The sequence below is a fragment of the Salvelinus sp. IW2-2015 genome, linkage group LG10 (genome assembly GCF_002910315.2).
Source record: "Salvelinus sp. IW2-2015 linkage group LG10, ASM291031v2, whole genome shotgun sequence".
Classification (NCBI taxonomy): Eukaryota; Metazoa; Chordata; class Actinopteri; order Salmoniformes; family Salmonidae; genus Salvelinus; species Salvelinus sp. IW2-2015.
In genome coordinates this window covers 6,997,873-7,019,030 of record NC_036850.1, presented here as the reverse complement: position 1 = coordinate 7,019,030, position 21,158 = coordinate 6,997,873, and the positions used below count along the sequence as shown (strand labels likewise).

Genomic DNA, 21,158 nt, shown 5'->3' with positions numbered 1-21,158 from the left:
ACTACCTGCCCCTGTATTTTAGGAAATATCTTAATGGTTACAAAGAGAAATCCTCATGAATAGTTTTTTTTTTATCTGACTAAAATATATTTGATGTCTAGAGAATGTTTATGAAGGCTTTTTAAATAGCTTTAGTGTATTTTAATACACTGTTGTAAATATGGGCCATCAACAAGAGGATCATTATTGTTGAAGACTCCAATTAAAATGGAGAAATTAAGTACCTCTGTGGTGGCTTTACAACAGTTGTATGTGTTTTTGAACACGACTTTGACCATTCACTCTTTATCCAATGCGTCATTCAATATTTGGGTGCAAATATTTAGATGGTTGGGACAGTCCGAGACTGAATCAGCAAATATTCTGGTTTGGAGCAACTTTAGTGTGTGTTTGCTATGCTTGTCTATGCAGCACACACTATCATAGTCTAAATTAGTAAATGGCAGTATTTAAAAGGTTGATTTATTGTGTGTGTTTTTGACATTGCCTTTGTCTTTATCATTTTATATTCCACTTATAATTACTTAATAGCAAACATTTTTATATAAAGTAATCCATGAGTAGGCCCTGACAGAAAATAAACAATGGAGAAAGCTATTCTTGACATAGTGTGGAAAGCTTATCCATGGTCATATGTAGTAGTTTAAACTTGAATGGAAATACTGAGTGCAATTTTATGTTGTTGACATGACCCAGATGGGAGGTGCAGCCCCGAGTCAGTCTTAGTACAGTGGTTCAATATTAACCAGGTGGTTCAATGTAACAGAAAGTGGGGGGTTTCAATGAGTACTGGATTTTGAGGGGGTGAGCAGGTCTGGTGATGTCCTAGGTTTTACAAGGAGTTCTGTCTTAACCATCCGCAACAATGGGTCGAATACCYGCAACTCTCATTTTCATTCTACWATTTTCTTCTACTCTTCAGATCACCCTTTGTGAAAATGGTAAGATATCAGTTTTTATTTACCAGCCCTGAAAGCTCAAAAGCAAGCAAGTTTCAAAATAYCGATATTCTGAAAATGTATACCCCTTAAACTGTTACTCCTTGATGTGAATAAGGCTATTTGTCAGTTATAATATCACTAAACAATAGGTTGAGTTATCAAATATTTGTTTATAGTATTTCTTAACAGCAAGGAGGCCTCACAGGTTTTTATCCGTGCTAAACGGGCAAATTCCTTCCTTGAGGAGTTGAAACCTGGGAACTTGGAACGGGAGTGCATCGAGGAGATCTGTGACCATGAAGAAGCCCGTGAAGTCTTTGAAAAGCCTGACAAGACGGTGAGAATGTCTGGCTTGTTAGATTGAAGTATCATGCAAAGCACATTAATATTCACCTTGGTACTGGTAACTAAATCATGAGCTTTCTGTTTACCTGGGTAACACTATATTTGCATAATAAAGTATGATTATAGTATTTCTCCCCAAATAACTGTCTAAATCGATCTTTCTTAATTTAGAAGGCCTTTTGGGGCAGCTATTTGGGTAAGTATTTGTTTTTATTTGTTATTACTTGTGTTTTCTATCAAAACCTTATCTATGGAATATGCAATCATCAGAACACCCAATGTAAATAGATTGTATTGAACCAGAACAAAGTGCAACTGAGATGTGAGTCGACTTGTTTGAGGAACAGGCTTTAGCCCCAGTGTCGGTGACCCCACACGTTTTGCTCTTCCCACACATGCTATGCTCTTTATACTTAAAAAACAAACATTAATATCGGCTTTGGCAATTATAAGCAAGTAGAGTCAAGTATTTCCGCATGTTTTCTAATTCTTGCTTGTCTTCTTCACAGCTTGCAAAGGCACTTCACTGCTGAGAGACAAGGACAATATAAAAACATTGAGAGGGTGTATTGATGCCAGTGGTAATAATTATGGCCTGATTACACTGCAYATTTCAAATACAGTGGCTTGCGAAAGTATTCACCCCCTTTGGTATTTTTCCTATTTTGTTGCCTTACAATCTGGAATTAAAATAGATTTTTGGGGGGTTTGTATCATTTGATTTACACAACATGCCTAACACTTTGAAGATACAAAATATTTTTTGTGAAACTAACAAGAAATAAGACATAACTATTCAYCCCCCCAAAGTCAATACTTTGTAGAGCCACCTYTTGCAGCAATTACAGCTGCAAGTCTCTTGGAGTGTCTCTATAAGCTTGGCACATCTAGCCATTGGGATTTTTTCCCATTCTTCAAGGCAAAACTGCTGCAGCTCCTTCAAGTTGGATGGGTTCCACTGGTGTACAGCAATCTTTACGTCATACCACAGATTCTCAATTGGATTGAGGTCTGTGCTTTGACTAGGCCATTCCAAGACATTTAAATGTTTCCCCTTAAACCACTCGAGTGTTGCATTAGCAGTATGCTTAGGGTCATTGTCCTGCTGGAAGGTGAACCTCCGTCCCAGTCTCAAATCTCTGGAAGACTGAAACAGGTTTCCCTCAAGAATTACCCTGTATTTAGTGCCATCATAAAATTCTGACCAATTTACCAGTCCCTCCTGATGAAAAACATCCCCACATGGTGTTTTTGGGGTGTTCTCGGGTGATGAGAGGTGGTGGGTTTGCGCCAGACATAGCGTTTTCCTTGATGGCCAAAAAGCTCAATTTTAGTCTCATCTGACCAGAGTACCTTCTTCCATATGTTTGGGGAGTCTCCCTCATGCCTTTTGGTGAACACCAAACGTGTTTGCTTATTTTATTCTTTAAGCAATGGCATTTTTCTGGCCACTCTTCCGTAAAGCCCAGCTCTGTGGCGTGTACGGCTTAACGTGGTCCTATGGACATCCAATCTCACTGTGGAGCTTTGCAGCTCCTTCACGGTTATCTTTGGTCTCTTGTTGCCTCTGATAAATGCTCCTTGCCTGGTCTGTGAGTTTTGGTGGATGGCCCTCTCTTGGCAGGTTTGTTGTGGTGCCATATTCTTTCAATTTTTTAATAATGGATTTAATGGTGYTCCGTGGGATGTTCAAAGTTTTGGATATTTTTTTATAACCCAACCCTGATCTGTACTTCTCCACAACTTTGTCCTTGACCTGTTTGGCAYGCTCMTTGGTCTTCATGGTGCTGTTTGCTTAGCGGTGTTGCAGACTGGGGCSTTTCAGAACAGGTGTATATATACTGAGATCATGTGACACTTAGATTGCACACAGATGGACTTCTTTTAACTAATTATGTGACTTCTGAAGGTAATTGATTACACCAGATCTTATTTAGGGGCGTCATGGCAAAGGGGGGGAATACATATGCATGCACCCCTTTTCTGTTTCAGATTTTTTTTTAAACAAGTTATTTTTTTAATTTCACTTCACCAATTTGGRCTATTTTGTGTGTGTCCATTACATGAAATTCAAATAAAAATATATTTATATTACAGATTGTAATGCAACAAAATAGGTAAAACGCCAAGGGGGATGAATACTTTTGCAAGGCACTGTACGTCAATGATTTATTGACTAAATGTTAATGTTTGTGTTGAAATCAGCTARAAAGTGTGAGGAATCTACCAGGAAAATGTTATAATGTAAAGATACATTTTTTGAGCAGGACATCCTGTTTCTCAAATATTATGTGGGCCTGCGTCTTACAGGAGAGTGCTCAGTGGGCAATGGTGTGAACTACAACGGTACCATCTTCACTACTTCCTCAGGAAAAACATGCCAGTACTGGCGCAGTAACTTCCCACACAGAATTACGTATGTAATATTGACCCCATAACTTGAGGAATGTAATTTCAAAGTTGTCCCATTCGTGATGTGTTGTTGCTGAGGGGTAATATCTCTTCTTAGGGAGTTCAATAGTTTCCTGGATGAGACCCTGTATGAGAACTATTGCAGGAACCCAGACAAAACTCCTGAAGGACCTTGGTGCTTCACCAGGGATCCCACAGTCAGGAGAGAGCAATGCATCGTCCCAAAATGTGGTATGATTTCACTACTTGCATAATAACCAACATTTGGTTGCATGTTGTTGCTGAGCTGGGTGTACTTTTACACTGACAATCGGTGGTTTATATGCCTCCTTGTTCAACAACAAAGTGCAGAGCATGTTGTTTGTTGCAATATGTCTTAGTGGTCCTCTATTKTGATTGTTCCCTTACAGGTGAGCCTTGGGTACCCCCAAAAGTATCTGCTACAGTAGATGGGAAAGCCAAGTACACCAAGAAGGACTGCCTGGTCAACAATGGCTTGGATTATACAGGTGATCTCTCAGTTACCATGAATGGCAAAAAGTGTCTGCCTTGGGCCTCCCCAAAGGCATTGGCACTCAGCAAAGGAAAGAATTTCATCCCAGAGGTCAAACTTGTGACGAACCACTGTAGAAACCCTGACGGAGATATGGAGGGACCCTGGTGCTATGTGGACCAGCATGGAAATACCACTGTGGACTACTGTGACCTTGAGATGTGTGGTGAGCTGTTTCAACACTTTTTCTAGTTTTAAATTATTCACTTAAAATATTAGGACACTGAAGAAAAAAAAGATATCTGACAGGTATCATAAATGCTCAGTGCTGGACTGTTGTTCTCTTTCAGATGACCCAATAGATAACTATGAGGAGGCGGCCGGTGGAAGGGAAAGGACAACACTCTCTGGGCCCAGAGAATCCTTCTTCAGCCCTCGGAGCTTTGGCAGTGGAGAGATGGGTAAGTAGTATAATTTTGGTTAGGATTTTTTTTTAACATAAAGTGTAAGGTACGGCTTTGACTTTGAATTGTTTTCAGTGTGCGGAGAGCGACCCATGTTTGAGAAGATAAGTAAGAAGGACGGTAGAGAGCAAGAACTGATTGACTCCTACCAAGGAGGCCGTATTGTTAAAGGGATTGACGCAGAAGTGGCCAGTGCACCATGGTAATGAAATTAATAGATATTCAAAACACCACATTTGTTCTATTGCATTACGTAGGACTACTACTTAGGATCATGGTCGTCATGTTTGACCATATACACGGTGGGAGCGGGAAAGGAAGTTATCTGTGTGTCTGTCATTTAGAGGATGTGTTTTGGGGTTGTCGACGCATTGCCCAATTTAAAAGAATGTAGTGGCTACAGATGTGACTTTTCTGCACCTTTCTTCCAGACAGCCAAGGGCCCCCGAAGCTTTTGCACATGCGAGATTCTCTACTTTGCACACGGTCTCTGTTCTACTCATAGACAACAGGGCTACTCTGGCGAATGGTGCCCGTTTTAATAAAGTTAGATCAAAGCTGAATCAATGTCTTCAAGATCACATAATGATAGTAGCCTATTCTACATAGCATAACCAAATATAATAGCACAGTAACGTTACTCTAAGACAAAAAACACCACCTAATTTCTTATGATATTTTAGGATGATTGAGATCAAATTGTCTTTTTTTTTTTTTTTCCATGTGCCCAAAACTCAAAAGCACGCCACTAGGCAAAATATGTACTTTGATTGAAACAAAACACAGGTAGGCTGTACTACAGTTTGTTAACACCATCTGCTCTAAAATACACTCACTGTACATTCATTCAAAACAACACTGTAGGCTTCTTTGAAACAGTAGCCTACAACTCAAGAATATCGAAATGCTTATCCCCATGAAACTGATTGAGATCAAATGGTTGGTATGTAGATGCAGCTTGGACGTTTCACCAGTAAAACCTGAATAATTATAATTTCACGATTGACAGTGAGAAATGCACAAGGCCGGAAAAGTCAGATCCGCAGCCTCGGCCTAAAAAGAAAGGCACAGATGTAATTTGGCAGAAGAAAATTATGATACCTGTTATTCATGGATGCTTTGATGTTAGGCAGGTGATGTTGTACAAGAAAAGCCCACAGGAGCTGCTGTGTGGGGCCAGTCTAATCAGTGATGAGTGGATCCTCACTGCAGCCCACTGCATCCTCTACCCACCATGGAACAAGAACTTCACCATCAATGACATCCTGGTCCGCCTTGGTAAACATAACAGAGCTAAGTGAGTGGTTATCTCCTATTTTCCCATTTTATCTTTATTAAACAAACGATACACATGGACTTTTGCACAGTTCAACAGTGAACTATGACATGCCATAAGACTTGACAAAACAATAATATAGCCATACCAAAACATTCTTGGCTCATACCGTATTTCAACCTAATCCCAGGTTTGAGAAGGGCACAGAGAAGATTGTGGCCATTGATGAGATAATTGTCCACCCCAAGTACAACTGGAAGGAGAACCTGAACCGGGACATTGCTCTGCTGCACATGAGGAGGCCCATTACTTTCACCGATGAGATTCATCCTGTCTGTCTACCAACCAAGCAGGTTGCTAAGACGTAAGAGAGTTTAACGTAGCTAGCAGTAATTATTAAATAGGAATTATTAACATTTCTGAGCTTTTTCCCATACTAGCAATGGTAGCATCCTTTTTTTTAAATTTCTCCTTCAAGACTGATGTTTGCTGGTTATAAAGGCCGTGTGACAGGCTGGGGGAACCTATATGAGACATGGAGTTCCTCCCCCAAGTCTCTACCCACAGTTCTCCAGCAGATCCATCTACCCATCGTTGAACAGGATATCTGCAGAGACTCTACCTCTATCCGCATCACTGACAACATGTTCTGTGCTGGTGAGTAGCAGTTCTCAGCTCTCATCTCAGTGTGGTAATTGCTGTATACTGCAGCTCAAGTCCATCCAATATGTTAACCAAAAGTGAATTGGTGCATTGTGACTTGATAAAAAATGTGGTGAATCACAGGTGTTACCATTAGTATGATGCTTCCTTACAATGCCAATGTACGTTTCAGGCTTCAAACCAGAGGAACAGAAAACTGGTGACGCTTGTGAAGGGGACAGCGGTGGTCCCTTTGTCATGAAGGTATACAACTAGAGAAAAACAAACTTCACTCATTAGATGTCTTGCATATCCCCCGCTTTATTTGATATACTCATGAGAATGACTTATATCCTCATTCACAGAACCCAGATGACAACCGTTGGTACCAGATCGGCATTGTGTCCTGGGGAGAAGGATGTGACAGGGATGGGAAATATGGATTCTACACCCATCTTTTCCGTATGAGAAAGTGGATGAAGAAAGTTATTGACAAAACAGGCGGCGATGACGACGATTGATTGTTATTTCTTCTCATTTTCTCTACATGCAAAGGAAACTGATGTAATATTGGAAATAAACATGCGTTCCTGATCATTATCTGCTTGTTATTACTCGTAGACTCAGCAATTATAATTATTATAATTATTACAGAAATGAATCAAACTAAATTCAGATCTGAGACTGCCACTAGAATTCTGCATGTTGTTACACAWGGTTTTCCATACATTGTTTGATACAGATCTAATGATGAAGTAAACGCAAGCACCGCTGGAGAGCTATCAGACAGGAAGGTTTGAAACCTGCTATCATAATCAAAGCTAAGCCTAGTTCACACACCTCTTCCCCACCTTTGCCTCTGTCTCGTTTCGGAGTCAGAGGAGTGTCGTTGCCAAGGCAAGGAGAGCTCTCCACCCACGGAACGAAAACCGGATGTTTGTGACTTGTGAAGCAAGCAGCTGTCACTGACATAGCTAACGTTAGTAGCCTAGCGAGATAACTTAGCAAGCATTTCAGCGGGGATCAATTTCACAGATTTTACGGTAAATCCACCAATTKAATGATTTATGTTTGAATGAATCAATATATTTTGCGTGTTATATAGCTAGCTAGGACATAAACGTCAGACGAGCTCATTTGGATTAGCCCCATATAACCAGGTGGTTAGATAGTTAACGTTAGCCTAACCAGCCGAGGCTAATGGTAACATACTGTACCTTGCTAGCTGACAAGATAGTTAGCTGTCAACTAAAATATTGTTAAGTAGCTACTAGCTAACTACAGTTAAACAGGTTAGCTGCTGCTGGTAGTTGACGCGTTAGCTAGCTAACGTTTGTTTTAATCTATCGATATTTGTAAAACATTGAGTAACTAGGTTACCTACTGCTGTATCGTCTGGCGTTAGCTAACGTTWAAAAAAAAAATGTGTATATATATATATATCTCTCGACATCGCAGCGCAATGGGGCATACGTTAAATAACTAACTAGTTAACTAGAGGAGTCTGGACAAATTGTAGCCTTGTTTTGGGTAACGTTAGATAGCTAACGTTAGCTRTTTCTCTAAGACACGAATCACCTTATTTTTGTAGCTAAAATATATGGCAGTTGCAGTGTTTCGCAATATACAGTATTTTGGCTAGTTTATCTACTATAGATGTATAAAATTATTGCACTTTGCCTGACTGCAGTTCTCCTCACCAGGACTGCGCATACATGAATGTGTTTCTGACTCCAGTCGTAATATTTAAAGAACCAAAATGTCAGAGCATATTGCATCTCATAGATAGGGAGGACTGTATTTGAGCCTTCCCGCAAAACGAAGAACGGGTAACACAGCAAGGCTGCTTCTTCAAACACAGCCCCTGTGGTGTTGTACGATAGATTGGGTCATTTCATACGAAAATGTGTGTGTGAAATGTGTAGAACTTCCACAAACAAACCAGCCAATCAATTGTTGCTTCATTGCACAGACATCTCCTCAAATTATTACCAAATGCTAACCTGATTACAGATGTGAATTAGGCCTTGTCTATTTTTCTTTTAGGCTGGACTTTGAAAAGAGTGAAGGACACGAGTTTATAGACCTATTTGTTTCTTCAGTCCATGTTTCATGCATTGTCCTTTCTGGCCCCATTGGAGTGGCTCTTCTGCAGTTATGATGTAACAGTACAGCTTTAAAACATGGTTTTTGCCTAGGGTCCATTATAGCAGTGATAATTTACCACAAAGCACAAGAGAAAAGGCATCTTAAAAAATGTTGCATCTGTGCCTGTTAAACACTTGTTAGCTGTTTTATTTGTCTAAGTTAAGCTATAGGGAGGGACTTTGAGGAAGACGCTAAAAAAGATCTTGAAAGTGATCCCACTGCTGAGATAAGGTGATATCTCATTGCATTAGATACGTTATGGATGGATGTTGATGAACACACTTATTTCTGTGACAGGAGGCTGGCTGAGCACCTGACCAGATTTTGATCCGTGTGGAGTCTCATAGTTCACCACCATGTCTTCAGACCTTCTGGTTGACCTCAATGATGACCTTGGAGTAGATGATCCTCCCAGCAATGCCCTGGACCAGCTCAAACTGTCTCCAATGGGGGACAAGCTGTGGCCCCCAGATGACTCCAGTATGAGCAAGTCTGGTAAGAACCTAAAGGCTATTAGAAGGACAGCTGGACCTCTCTGTGCTGTCAGATGTGGACAGTTGGGTAACAATTTAAAAAATGAAGTTGCTGAAATTTGAGAAATGCGTAAAGAATTTCTATTGTTCTATAAGCCACCTAATCCCTTGAGTAAAACAAAATCATGAGATCACTGTTTTAAAATGCCACATTCCTGGCAAAATGTTGGCCATTGTAATATGATAATAATCAGCCTGTTGTAAGATCAGCTGAGTTTTTAGAAATGGAACGTTGTTGTAGGGCTATTACTGTTATTTCCCTAAAAATCATATAGTTTTACGTAAATCTGTCATTGGTCCAAGGGAAGAGTAAAAGAGAGCCTTATTCACAGCCCAATGCAGTGAGCCTTTTGTTAATCGTGTCATATTATTACAACTTGATTGCATATTGCCCTCTGATGCAGTGTGCATACATTAGTTATGCATTCTATTTGTAGGCACAGTCAAATTTCTGGTTCATTTCTGTTTCACAGCAGATCTCCAGCCCCTGTCTGATTGGAGGATGAGGACTGTGCCATTATTTGTGACTAATAGATGCATCTACAGCACCATGATTTAGAGTTTGAATTATTCTCAGAATCGTTATTAATGAACAGACGATTAAAGAGAAGGGTACAAGGGTTCATCTTATGAGATACCAAACGAAGCGCACACTGTCTGACCACGCCTCGGGCAACTGCATGTTAGTGACTTATTCTGTGAGAAGAACATTGGTTTACTAAGTACACAATGCAGACGTCGTGTGTGTGTTGTGTGTGTGTGTGGTGTGTGTGTGTGTGTGTGTGTGTGTGTGTGTGTGTGTGTGTGTGTGTGTGTGTGTGTGTGTGTGTGTGTGTGTGTGTGTGTGTGTGTGTGTGTGTGGTGTGTTGTGTGTGATCCCTGTAAAATGCAATGTTTCGCCCAACTAATTATTTTGGTATGCATCGAAGAGGCTCGTTCGCAAACTCATTCTAAGAGTGCCTGAGCAGTGAGCACGTACTGTCTGTGACGGGGCAGAGCCGAAACATTGAGTTGTGAAATTCTGAGCACTCTGCCCTCGAAGATATGAGCTAGTGAGATACGCGTGAGGTGGTTGAATGTGTCCCCTTTCCTGTCAACAGAGACGGACATATCCAAGCGGTTGGGGGAGGGGTCACACCTATCCTGGGACCACCCATACTATGATATTGCCAGGCATCAGATTGTCGAAGTAGCAGGTAAGAACTTTGTCTCTACATGTGTAGCTTATCTGACCTGAATTTCCTGTTCAGTCTCGAATCCAGTTGGCACTGTTTCCTCTCTCACTCTGCTGTCAAGGTGATGATAACTTTGGCAGGAAGGTGATTGTCTTCAACGCCTGTCGGATGCCCCCCCACCACGAACTGGACCACCACAAGCTACTGATGTGGGTGTTATTGTTTTGAGATTAATGAGACATTTTCATCCTGCCAAATGTCTAATAAATAGCTTCTTGTTGTGCTTTGATTCCCCCGCTGCTAGTCAAGTCGGTAGTCGTTGTTGTGTTTTGTGTTTTCATAAGTGATGAGGATTGACTTCTCAACTMTCATACTATCATCCAGGTATCTGAAAGCCACCCTAGACCAGTATGTTGAGAGCGACTACACCCTCATCTACTTCCATAATGGCCTCACCAGTGAGAACAAGCCATCTCTCAGCTGGCTGAGAGACGCCTACAGAGAATTTGACCGGAAGTGAGTCCCACCCTACCTCCAGCCAGACACTGGAGACCATAGTTGCAAAGCACATTTTGATCATTTTTCTCCTATGAATGGTGAGATGCACTCCATTTCACTAGAGATCTGAAAACTAAAGCCAAAGAGGAAGTGGACTTTGCCCTCACCCATATTTATGTCTGGGTGAGGGCACTAATGGCTTGACTTCTCAAACAAGTGAACCGATTCAAGTTTACTTTTGCTGACTGCTCCGTTTTCTTCAGGTACAAGAAGAACATCAAGGCACTGTACATTGTCCACCCCACCATGTTCATCAAGACTCTTCTCATCCTCTTCAAGCCTCTCATCAGGTTAGCATTCTAGCACCGGAGATGCTCTTTATTCCTTTTAACTGTAAAGTGTTTGCCATGTGTGATGAATCTCCTTTCTTTTCTAGCTTCAAATTTGGACAAAAGATCAACTACATCAACTACCTGAGTGAACTGGAGGACGTTGTTAAGTGTGAGCAGCTAGTGATACCCACCCGGGTGCGAGTGTAAGAACATTTTACATACGTTACGTGTAACTACTGTAGCTCAACATTGCCAATGAGTTGGTCACGCTTGCGTAATGGATGTCTATTTGTGATATCTGACTTGTTAAGTGCATTACTTTGCTTTCTCACACCCAAACCGTTAGGTATGATGAAAAAATCAGAGCCTCACTAAAACCATCAGTTCAGGCCCAGATGTCCCCCCCCCGCAGTCCACCACTACCCAATCAACAGTTTGGAGTCTCCTTGCCAATGTAGGTAGTTGGATGAAGGCTGTTTTTTTTAAATTCTACTTCCTCAATATCCGACCTTGACGTTACATACGTAAGATATTATCCTGTGTATGTTTCAAAGAGTTTCATTTTTTTTTTGTTCTTGTTGATTTGTCAAGGCTAAGAGCGAGAAGTTCAGACAACGAAGCAGTTCCATTGGTGATGCGAGACACCGTGGCCTTCTTAATGGAACAAGGTAAGCACCATTCTTGCATATTTTTTTACCAGTGGTCATTTTTCTTGATGATGGGTTAAACTTTTGAGTCTTTGTTCTGATGTTCAGTTTTTTGGACAATTCCAATTTCATGGATACTGGACATGGATTTAGTATTTGACTTGCAAAACAAGGCAAATTCTGCTATTTGATTCTGTTTTACAAAAGGTTTTGTTTTCATGGTTTCCCCCTTTTTCTGTCCTGTCTTAGGTCTTGAAATTGAGGGGATATTCCGGCGGTCAGCCAACGTGACGCTCGTCAAGGATGTTCAGCACAGATATAACTCGGGTGAAGCATTTGCACTCATTGTTACTCTTAAATGAATGTCTAAAAATAATATCCGTTCATGTAATCCGTTCATGAAGTCCCTGGGTAGACCTAATGTATCTCTTTGGCTGTRGCTGTGGGATTTGTATGGCTCTGTGATTGTGTGTGTCTGTGGCTCCAGGTGAGGAGTTGAGTTTTTCCCAGATGGAGGACGTTCACCTGGCAGCTGTCATCCTCAAGACATTCCTCAGAGAACTACCAGAGCCCCTCCTCACATACCAGCTCTACAATGACATTGTCAACTTTCACAGTAAGTCTGGGGAACTCTCTCTTATCCTCCACACAGTAGATGGGGATATCTTTTTATGTTTGTTGCTATAGCTGTCAATTTGTTTTGTAGGTCATAATCCTGAGGATAGTTTTTAGTCATAGCCACGTAATGTTAAGGGTCTATTTGTTATGCTCATTCCTCAGATGTTGACAGCAGTGCCAAAGTGACTGCGATCCGGAACATGCTGGCAATGCTCCCTGAGGAGAACTATGCCTCCCTGAAGTTCCTCATTGAGTTCCTGGTGCAGGTATGTTTGCTGTCGTATCATATCCCCAGCTGAATACTTATCAGAAGCTCGGCAAACATTCCTGTTTGTCTTTGGAGGCCTGTTGTTCTATGGTTCTGTCTAAATAAGCATCATTCTGGGCATTTAGTACTGCCTGGTGACACTGGCCCTTACCAGTTTGTGTAAATTAACCAGTGAGTCGTTTTCTTACTGATATTCTACAAACATGCATGCTTGCCCATGTAGGTGTCCGCACAGAGTGAGATCAACAAGATGAACAACACCAACCTGGCAGTGGTGTTTGGACCCAACYTGCTATGGGGACAAGACGCTGCCATGACACTCAGTGCCATCGGCCCCATCAATAACTTCACCAGAACTCTGTTGGACCAACACGACAAGGTCTTTTCCCCCTAAGACGTCTCCTGACAGCTATCTCTAACCACGCCCCATTCGTTCGGTGTATAAATCCCCGTCTCTGACCATGTCTCTGTATTGGTCTAGTACAGTGTAACTGTCTCTCCCAGTGCCCCTAGTAGTGTTGCCATATGCATGAGTGTATTGTGACTGTGACTGAGGACACAGAGAGAGAAAAAGACAGGGGAGACGAACCATTGAAGATGCCAAAAGTCGGGTTAGAAGTCAGGTATGAAGAAGGSTTTAATGTCTCCGCCAGATATCTATCACTCAGGAGAAGTTCAACACAGTGTACATGATTTGATACTTTAAAACAATTGGAATAACCTATATCATTTCACATCTGTTCTGGTTTGAATCATATCAAATATTTATTTTGATGGTACAGATTTCAGAGAACATTTATGCAATGTTTTGTATCTGGGGAGCAAGATACATTTCATATTAATTTACTTTGTCAAGTCCTATTTGCATTGGAACAAATAATTTTCGAATTTCATAAATGATCGGTCGCTACAGTCAGTGAGCCAGTGTACTCCAATATTCAATGTACTCTAAATTCTATCGGGAGTTTATATTTTGCCACAACTTGTTTAAAAATCATGGTTATGTGTAAAGCTAGTCTATAGCTAAATAAAACCATAAGAGTATGTGTATTTACGTTTTTTGGGGGGGTCACATATCGCCTTACTTTTTAAATGTTTACTCATCTGACAAAACATACTGGTATACCCTTTAAACATTTCCAGCACGCCTTTGTTTGTTTCTGCTGCATTACTTTTGATCATTTGTACAGGTCAACTATAAAATAACTATTCTTAATCATGTAACTTCTACATTTCATGTTATGCCTGATTAGCTTTCTCAATGCAGAACAGTCTTTTCATGATACATATTCTACTTTCATTTGTGTATTATTACTCTACTTACGGCAGTTATTCCTTGAACATCACTATCCCTCTGTAAAGACTGATGGCTAGTGTCATTGCTGGCAAAAGATCTTTATGTAGCCTTAAAGTCAGTAAGGGGCATAGAAGGGCTCCTAATCACGGATAGACTGAAATGCTGTGTACTTACAGACCCGGGGGCTCTCAGGCTCTATTGTATTTCATTTGTTTACTGTATGTTAACTGTTAGGTGAGTTGTTTCTCAGCCTTATTTTGCTCGTTTTATTGACGTCCGTTGCTTTTGTTCAATACTAAATTCAACTCAACCAAAGAATTATGGTTGCATTGGAGAACACTAAGATGGTTCCATTAGATTATTTTTTTTACCTTAACATTTTTTTCCATTTGCAATGGCCAAACTTTTGGGGGTACAGCTCCTGTGCTTTGTGATCCTGAATTACTTTAATGAACATATCCTGAACAAGAACAGTACTAATGTTAAGACTGAATAAGTAAGAGTTCTGTTGTGCTTTATGTTTAGTTTACTGTGTATGAAAACTTCCTAGTCATGTCAATGAAACAATTGCATTGACATGCGGATCAGTGGCTTAGTAGAGCCTTTACAACCCCATTTGCGTCTGTGCCTTAAGGAAACAAACAGGCGAGTAACCAACTCCAGTCATATCTTGTAAAAATTGTGCCCGTTTGTCCACCTTTATTGTACTGTTTATCTGTATTGTAAAATAATAGTATTTCCTGGTTGCTACAGTGAAAATGAAATTTCTCGTTAAGAGTATTTTACTGCAATCTTTATATGTTGTGAATATAAAGTATAAATAAAAGGTGATGGTTAAAAGTGCCTTTGATTTATTCAGATGTCTGGAGGGTCGTACTCATGTGACAAGAGTATTGATGCTCTATTGTATTTTAAAAGCTTCAAGGACAACGAACACGATCACTCGTGTTGTGCTGGTATAAATCACAAACAACCACAATCAGAAATATATASGGCCTCTGGCTTATTCCTTTCCCATAATACAAAATAGGCCATTTGAAGTAAAAATGTATTACACATGACCATGCTACTGTATATTAAAGCATTAGGGGAAATCAAGAGGACTTAAGATTGATACATTGAAAGTGCAAATAATGTTTACCCTCTTTACAGATAGGGGAAAAGGAAGCTTGCTTTATATGGTGATTCAGAGGTGAGCAGTGACTGTACATCATTTGTAGTGACACACAGTGATTTGTGGCCTAGAGTTGGTAATCTAGAGAAGAAAGAAGACAACACTTCTCCCCATTTACAAAAAAACAACTACAGGAACTTCTCTTTCAACATACAGATTCAGCTACACAGCATGTTTGCTGTTTCTTGGCTATAGATTCACTACTATTGATCAATTTCCATACATAGCTTGGCATCTTCCCATCTACTAAAACATGGCCACGTCTGACTCCATAGTTGCCATGAACGTTCTCAGTGTCACACGGGACAGCAATAATACAACATTTAGACAACAGCTTTGATGAACTGAACGTCTTTGTTATTATGTGTTAAGTTCTTTAACAGCAAAGTGAGAGGGGATCTGGTATTTACATTACGACACAGTCTGCTCAACACTAGAGCAAACGTTGCAGTTATTCACATCAGAAAAGAAACCGTGCAATTTTGTTTTTTTTAAGATGTCTTCGATTGTTGGGTGCAGGCTCTCTTACTCTACAATACATCAACCAGTGAGGTTTGAAGAGAAACATTCTGATTACAAATCAATGTGGAATTTCAACTACGAGAAGAAAGAACAGGCATACAGGCTGAATGCAAACAAGCTTGAAAGACAACAGAACCTTGCAGATGGACTAAATGGGATAATTTGTCATTTGAGACAGTGGATCCATTTCTATCCCTACTGCAATGTGTCCACAAATGCATCAAATTCATCAATGTTCTTCTCGTATACTGCCAGTTTTTCAGGAAGAGAGTCCTGTAGGGAAAATGAAAAATGAACATCATTACAAACACAGAATGACCAAGATATTGATTTATTAGACTAAAAAGCACCACCGAAAAGAGACATTCAAACACACAGTAAATCATATAATGGTAACTACTATGTTCCCCTTTCACTACTATCTGTCAGTCGTTTAAATTCCAACAGGACCACTTCATAGACAAGGAGACCCCAACACCCCCCACCTGGCAACAAAACAGAAACCATCTCTCTTTGGAAAGTCAGAGAAGTGTGTCTCACCAGGTCCTCTGCCATGGACTGAGAACTGACATCAATAGTGAGGCTGGTGAGCTGTGGGGGGTTCTGGAACTCTCTGTAGAATGTGCCAAGGTCCATGGGAAGGAGGTCATCCTTGGAGAACGCAGGCTTCTGAAGAACAGAGCACCACAGAACACAATCAGATGTGCAGGGCAACAACTGTAACAGCCCCTTCCTTAATAACAGACTTCTTCCTACGATTTTTTTTTTGTCAGCAGCACATATTATTCTCAAAGATGTTCCGTTTTTAACATTTTCTTGCCAGCAACATAGTCCTAATTAATTCTCAACTGTTAACCACAAGATAAGGGGTCCGAGGTCAGAGATTTGAATTAAGAACGCTCATTCCCATAAGCTTCATTTTCTCGACATCAGAAGCGTTTATCTAAAATGTTCAAAGCTGACATCTCTCCCTCTGTTGCTTTAAAAAGCCAGCTCCTTTGATCGATTTTGGTTTTCATTAGGTCTTTGCTATGTGCTTTGTCGCATTCGCCTTTGGTGTTTTGGATTTTAATTTCTCATAGTCCCTCTACAGCCCAGATACAAGTCAGAAATAAAAACTGTCTGAAGCAGTTTGCATGCTACCCATCCGAAACAGTTTGTTAATGTTGGTCTTGGGCAAGGGTTATTTCGGCTGTTCATGCACACACAAAAAAAATTCCTGAGGCAAACCGATGTTTGGTAGCCGAAGTCTCTGTGACTGGTCAAGAGTAGGGATTCTTCAATGAAGTGTTTATTTTTTATTTTATTTTTTCCCTTTTTTTGGGGGGGGGGGGTTGGATCAGCTTAATCTTGCGGAAAGAATGTTGCTTCCAATGTAATTGTCTGCATCATTTCCAATCCCCATATTTTTTGGGGTAAATAATATATATCCATACACGCATGCATACTATACACATATACATACACTATATAGACATACATACTTTTTTAAAGATATACCTTATTATTATTCCCCGCACCCTACCACCGATCCCCAATTGGAGTAAACTAATAAACACTTCTGCTTTTACCTTCAATTTATACATCTTATACCCATCTTACAGACACAGTCCACTTTACAATAGTTCTCTCTTATTTGTTCTTAGTCCTTCCTCTATTCTGTTGTCCATCCAATTTTATTTCCACTTGTAACTGTGCTATTTCACAAAAGCTCCGCACTATACACATTTCACAGATCCCGTATGCCCTACATTGTTTATCTTGTTATTAGTCCACCCTTCGTTCACTCAACCCTCCCATCTATCTTCCAACATCATCCATTTCGGATTTTTATTTGCCATATATTTTTCAACTGTGCTGTGATGCTTCACAAAAGACTTGAACTTCCTATTCTCATAGCTTCTATAGATTGTAAATTAAAAATAAACATTTTTGCTAAAATAATTATAATTATTGATTGATTGACTATGGCTTTTCAAATCCCCAGTATTGCTATCTGTAGCGTTAGTTTTAGCAAATGTTGCAATTCTTCAGCCATTCCTGGACCTGTGACCAAAAACGAGCTACATATGGCCAATACCAAAATAAATGATTAATGATCTGCCTCCTCACAACAGAATCTGCAGAGCTGGGAAGATTGTATACCCATATATATAACATTCTATTAGTTGCAAGAATTTTGTACAGTAATTTAAATTGAAAAATTCGAAGTTTTGAATCCGGCGTTGTTTTGCGTATCAATTCCATAAACCATTGCCATGGAATGGGTCATCGAAAATCTCTTCCCAACTATTTTGCATTTATATGGCACAGCTGTCAGTTTTTTTGGTCCTTAAATGAATTTGTATATATTTTTTATTTATCACACTTTTCTTTAACCATTTATGTTCTTTAATACAGGGCCGACATACAAGTTCCTTACTTTTTCCCTTCTACTTGCCTCTCCATTTTGTGGTAATGCTGCAATTAATTGGTTGTAATTTTGGGTAGAGCAGACATTCCATTGTCTGTGTTAGCTGCATGTGTGACATAACTCCACCAGTCCTATTTATGACATCACTTCACAAATTAACCTTTTTTAAACATTTTTCAATAAATACAGTTTTTTTATCAATTACTATATTTGAATTTAACCACAATATTTGTGTACTATTTGTTCCGTCCTTTCAGGTGGATTAAACTGAAATTGCAACCAACTTTCTAAGGCTTGTTTAAAATAAGGATATTTGGGAGATTATTCCTTTTCAAACAACCGAAAGTGAGCAGTGTAATCTGAATAAAGGGGAAAAGGCCCTTCTTGAATATAGGATGAGACATTCGTACCAATTTACTAGAGAACCAGTTTGGATTTAAGTATAACTTTTGTATGACTGAGCCTTTAGTGAGAGGTCTAATGCTTTTAATATTTAATAATTTCTGCCCTCCGAATTCCATATTCGTTATATAAAATAGGCCCTTTTAATTTATCTGGCTTGCCGTTCCAAATAAAATGGAATATTTTTGTTCATATAATTTAAAAAGCAGGTCACTAGTGTAGGCAAAACCATAAGAAAATAGGTAAACTGTGATATGACTAAGAGTTAATCAGGGTGATTTTTCCACAAATAGACAGGTATTTTCCTTTCCAATGGTAGCAAGATCTTCTATTTTTGCTAACTTTCTATAAAAATTTATTGGAGTGAGATCATTTCTTTCTTTGGGATTTTTATACCGAGTATGTCCACATCTCCGTCAGACCATTTAATTGGTAAACTACATGGCAATTAAAATGTGTATTTTTTAGTGATCCAATACGTAATATGGTACATTTTATCAATATTGGTTTAATCCAGAGAGGATAGCAAGGTATCTAGATCCTCTATGAGGCCCTGGAGGGACTCTAGTTGTGTTTTAAAAAAAACATGAATCATCAGCGTACAATGACCACTTAGTTTTTAACCACGGATTTCTAATCCCTTAATATTAATGTTTTGATCTAATTTTAACAGCTAACATTTCGATGGCAATAATAAATAGATATGCCGATAGTGGACAACCTTGTTTACTCCTCTAGATAGTTTAAAACTTTCTGAGATGTAGCCATTATTACTATTTTACACCTAGGGTTATATACAAAATTTTAAAACCCATTTAATAAGAGATTCCCCAAAATTGAAATATTCTAGGCATTTATATATAAACTCCAGTCGTACTTTATCAAAAGCCTTTTCAAAAATCAGCTATGAAAACCAGGCCTGGTGTCCCCGATATTTCCTAGTGTTCTATTGTTTCCAGTACTGCCTTATATTATCTCCAATGTATCGTCCATGTAAAAACCTGTCTGATTAGGATGAAATAATATCTGACAAAATTTTTTTATTCTATGCGCAAGCATTTTGCTAAGGATTTTGCATCACAACACTGAAGATCTTTATATATACCACTTGGGTCCTGTTTCAGTAATAACGATATCAAGACCTTCTTGTTGCGTGTCGATAATCTACCTTATATAGGAGTGGTTAAAACAAGCTAATATGGTCCTTGAGTATATCAAAAAAGTTTTTTATACTTTCCACTGTATGCCATCCAGCCCTGGAGTTTTCCCATCTTTAAAGGCCCCAATTGCATCAAGCAGTTCCTCCTCTGTAATTGGCCTTCACATAGTCTTTCTGTACAGATGTTAATTTTACATTATTAATAGGAAAAAAATCCATACAATTAGTTTCAGTTAGTGGAGATGGAGGAGCCTGAAACGAAACATATTCTTAAAGTACTTACTTCCTCTTCAAAATATCTTTTGAATCATGCGTGACTCCATCATTTGTAATCTAGTTTTAATACATTTTTTTGGTAGCATTTCTATATTGAAGATTGAAAAAGAATTGGTGCATTTTTCCCCATATTCCATCCAGTTCGCTTTATTTTTATAATTATATTACACTGGATCTTTCTTGAATAGTTCCTCCATTTCTTTTTGTTTTTCCTCTAATTATTCTGTGCCTCTGTGGTACCGTTTTTATTGCTATCTAACTGTACTGTTAGTCCTTCAATTTTCCTTTGTTAATATGGACTCTTTTGATCTAAATTGCTTTTGTTTTAAAGTGAGTACTGAATTGCATGGCCTCTAAAGGCACACTTAAAAGTGTCCCATACAAATAAGGGGATCTGCTGTACCTATGTTATGTCTGAAAAAGTCAGTTATAATCTTCTGTCCTAGTTCTAAACAATTTATCATCTAGTAGACTTTGATTAAATTTCCAATATCTCGCCACGTGGAAATTCTGTAAGAGAAATATATATGCAATTATGTGATGATCCGACCGCTCTATCCCTATCAACACTTTTTAACTTTTGGTCCAGAGAGAATGGTATAAAGAAGTAGTCAAGACGACTAGCTTGATTCAGCCTCCGCCATGTATATCACTAAATCAGGGTATTTAAGTCTCCATATATCCACTAATTCCAATATATCCATGCATTCATGATTTCCTTAAGTGCCTGAGGGTGATAGTTTGTAGTGTGGATTTCCTTTCCGGTCTATAGAGTTTTAAGACCGTATTAAAATCTCCCCACTATAATAATAGAGTCTAGTGTTGCTGTAGAGTTGATAAATTCTTAATATATATTTTCAAAGAAGCTTGGATCATCATTATTCGACCTATAGGTTGACAAGCCATATTTGTTTATTGTCCAATAACATATTAAAAATATCCATCTACCTTGAGATCTGTTTGGACAATTGCACATTTGGATCAAAATTATTGTTAATTAAGACCATAACCCTTTTTGAATTTCTTTGCCAGGGAGAAATAATATTTTGCCCCCCAGTTCTTTTCCACAAAACTTCATCTAAAATGTTGAATGGTTTCCTGTAAACAATAGATTTATAATCTC

General features: G+C 39.2%; 3 protein-coding genes across 8 annotated transcripts in view; 2 read left to right on the top strand and 1 right to left on the bottom strand.

Moving 5' to 3' along the window:
* The first annotated feature begins 69 nt into the window (after positions 1 to 69).
* On the top strand, positions 70 to 7,173 carry LOC111969223 (prothrombin). The gene is made up of 14 exons (XM_023995226.2): positions 70 to 941; positions 1,118 to 1,278; positions 1,458 to 1,482; positions 1,796 to 1,867; positions 3,597 to 3,702; positions 3,796 to 3,929; positions 4,109 to 4,417; positions 4,542 to 4,652; positions 4,731 to 4,857; positions 5,785 to 5,952; positions 6,122 to 6,295; positions 6,410 to 6,588; positions 6,767 to 6,837; positions 6,939 to 7,173. Exons 1-14 carry the CDS (start codon positions 866 to 868, stop codon positions 7,092 to 7,094), a joined length of 1,869 nt encoding a protein of 622 aa, XP_023850994.1. The 5' UTR covers positions 70 to 865; the 3' UTR covers positions 7,095 to 7,173.
* Positions 7,174 to 7,416: 243 nt separating this feature from the next.
* LOC111969226 (rho GTPase-activating protein 1) lies at positions 7,417 to 14,932 on the top strand. Of its 2 annotated transcripts, none has more exons than XM_070445375.1 (13): positions 7,417 to 7,616; positions 9,088 to 9,216; positions 10,355 to 10,450; positions 10,551 to 10,638; positions 10,814 to 10,945; positions 11,191 to 11,277; positions 11,364 to 11,462; positions 11,606 to 11,713; positions 11,851 to 11,927; positions 12,156 to 12,233; positions 12,394 to 12,522; positions 12,687 to 12,790; positions 13,016 to 14,932. In XM_070445375.1, the coding sequence occupies exons 2-13, from the start codon at positions 9,168 to 9,170 to the stop codon at positions 13,184 to 13,186; spliced, it is 1,218 nt and encodes a 405-aa protein (XP_070301476.1). In that variant the 5' UTR covers positions 7,417 to 7,616; positions 9,088 to 9,167; the 3' UTR covers positions 13,187 to 14,932. The 2 variants fall into 2 exon arrangements, with proteins under 2 accessions (XP_070301476.1, XP_023851002.1); XM_023995234.2 differs by having other exon boundaries at positions 9,019 to 9,216.
* The window catches only part of LOC111969225 (autophagy-related protein 13), a 21,825-nt gene continuing 14,071 nt past the window's right edge, over positions 13,405 to 21,158 (bottom strand). For all 5 annotated transcript variants that reach the window (XM_023995229.2, XM_023995230.2, XM_023995231.2 and 2 more), the window contains 2 exons: positions 16,326 to 16,454; positions 13,405 to 16,058 (listed from right to left, as the gene is read on the bottom strand). In XM_023995229.2, the coding sequence (XP_023850997.1) occupies positions 15,981 to 16,058; positions 16,326 to 16,454 (207 nt within the window). In that variant the 3' untranslated portion in view covers positions 13,405 to 15,980. The remainder of the gene's footprint in view (positions 16,059 to 16,325; positions 16,455 to 21,158) is intronic.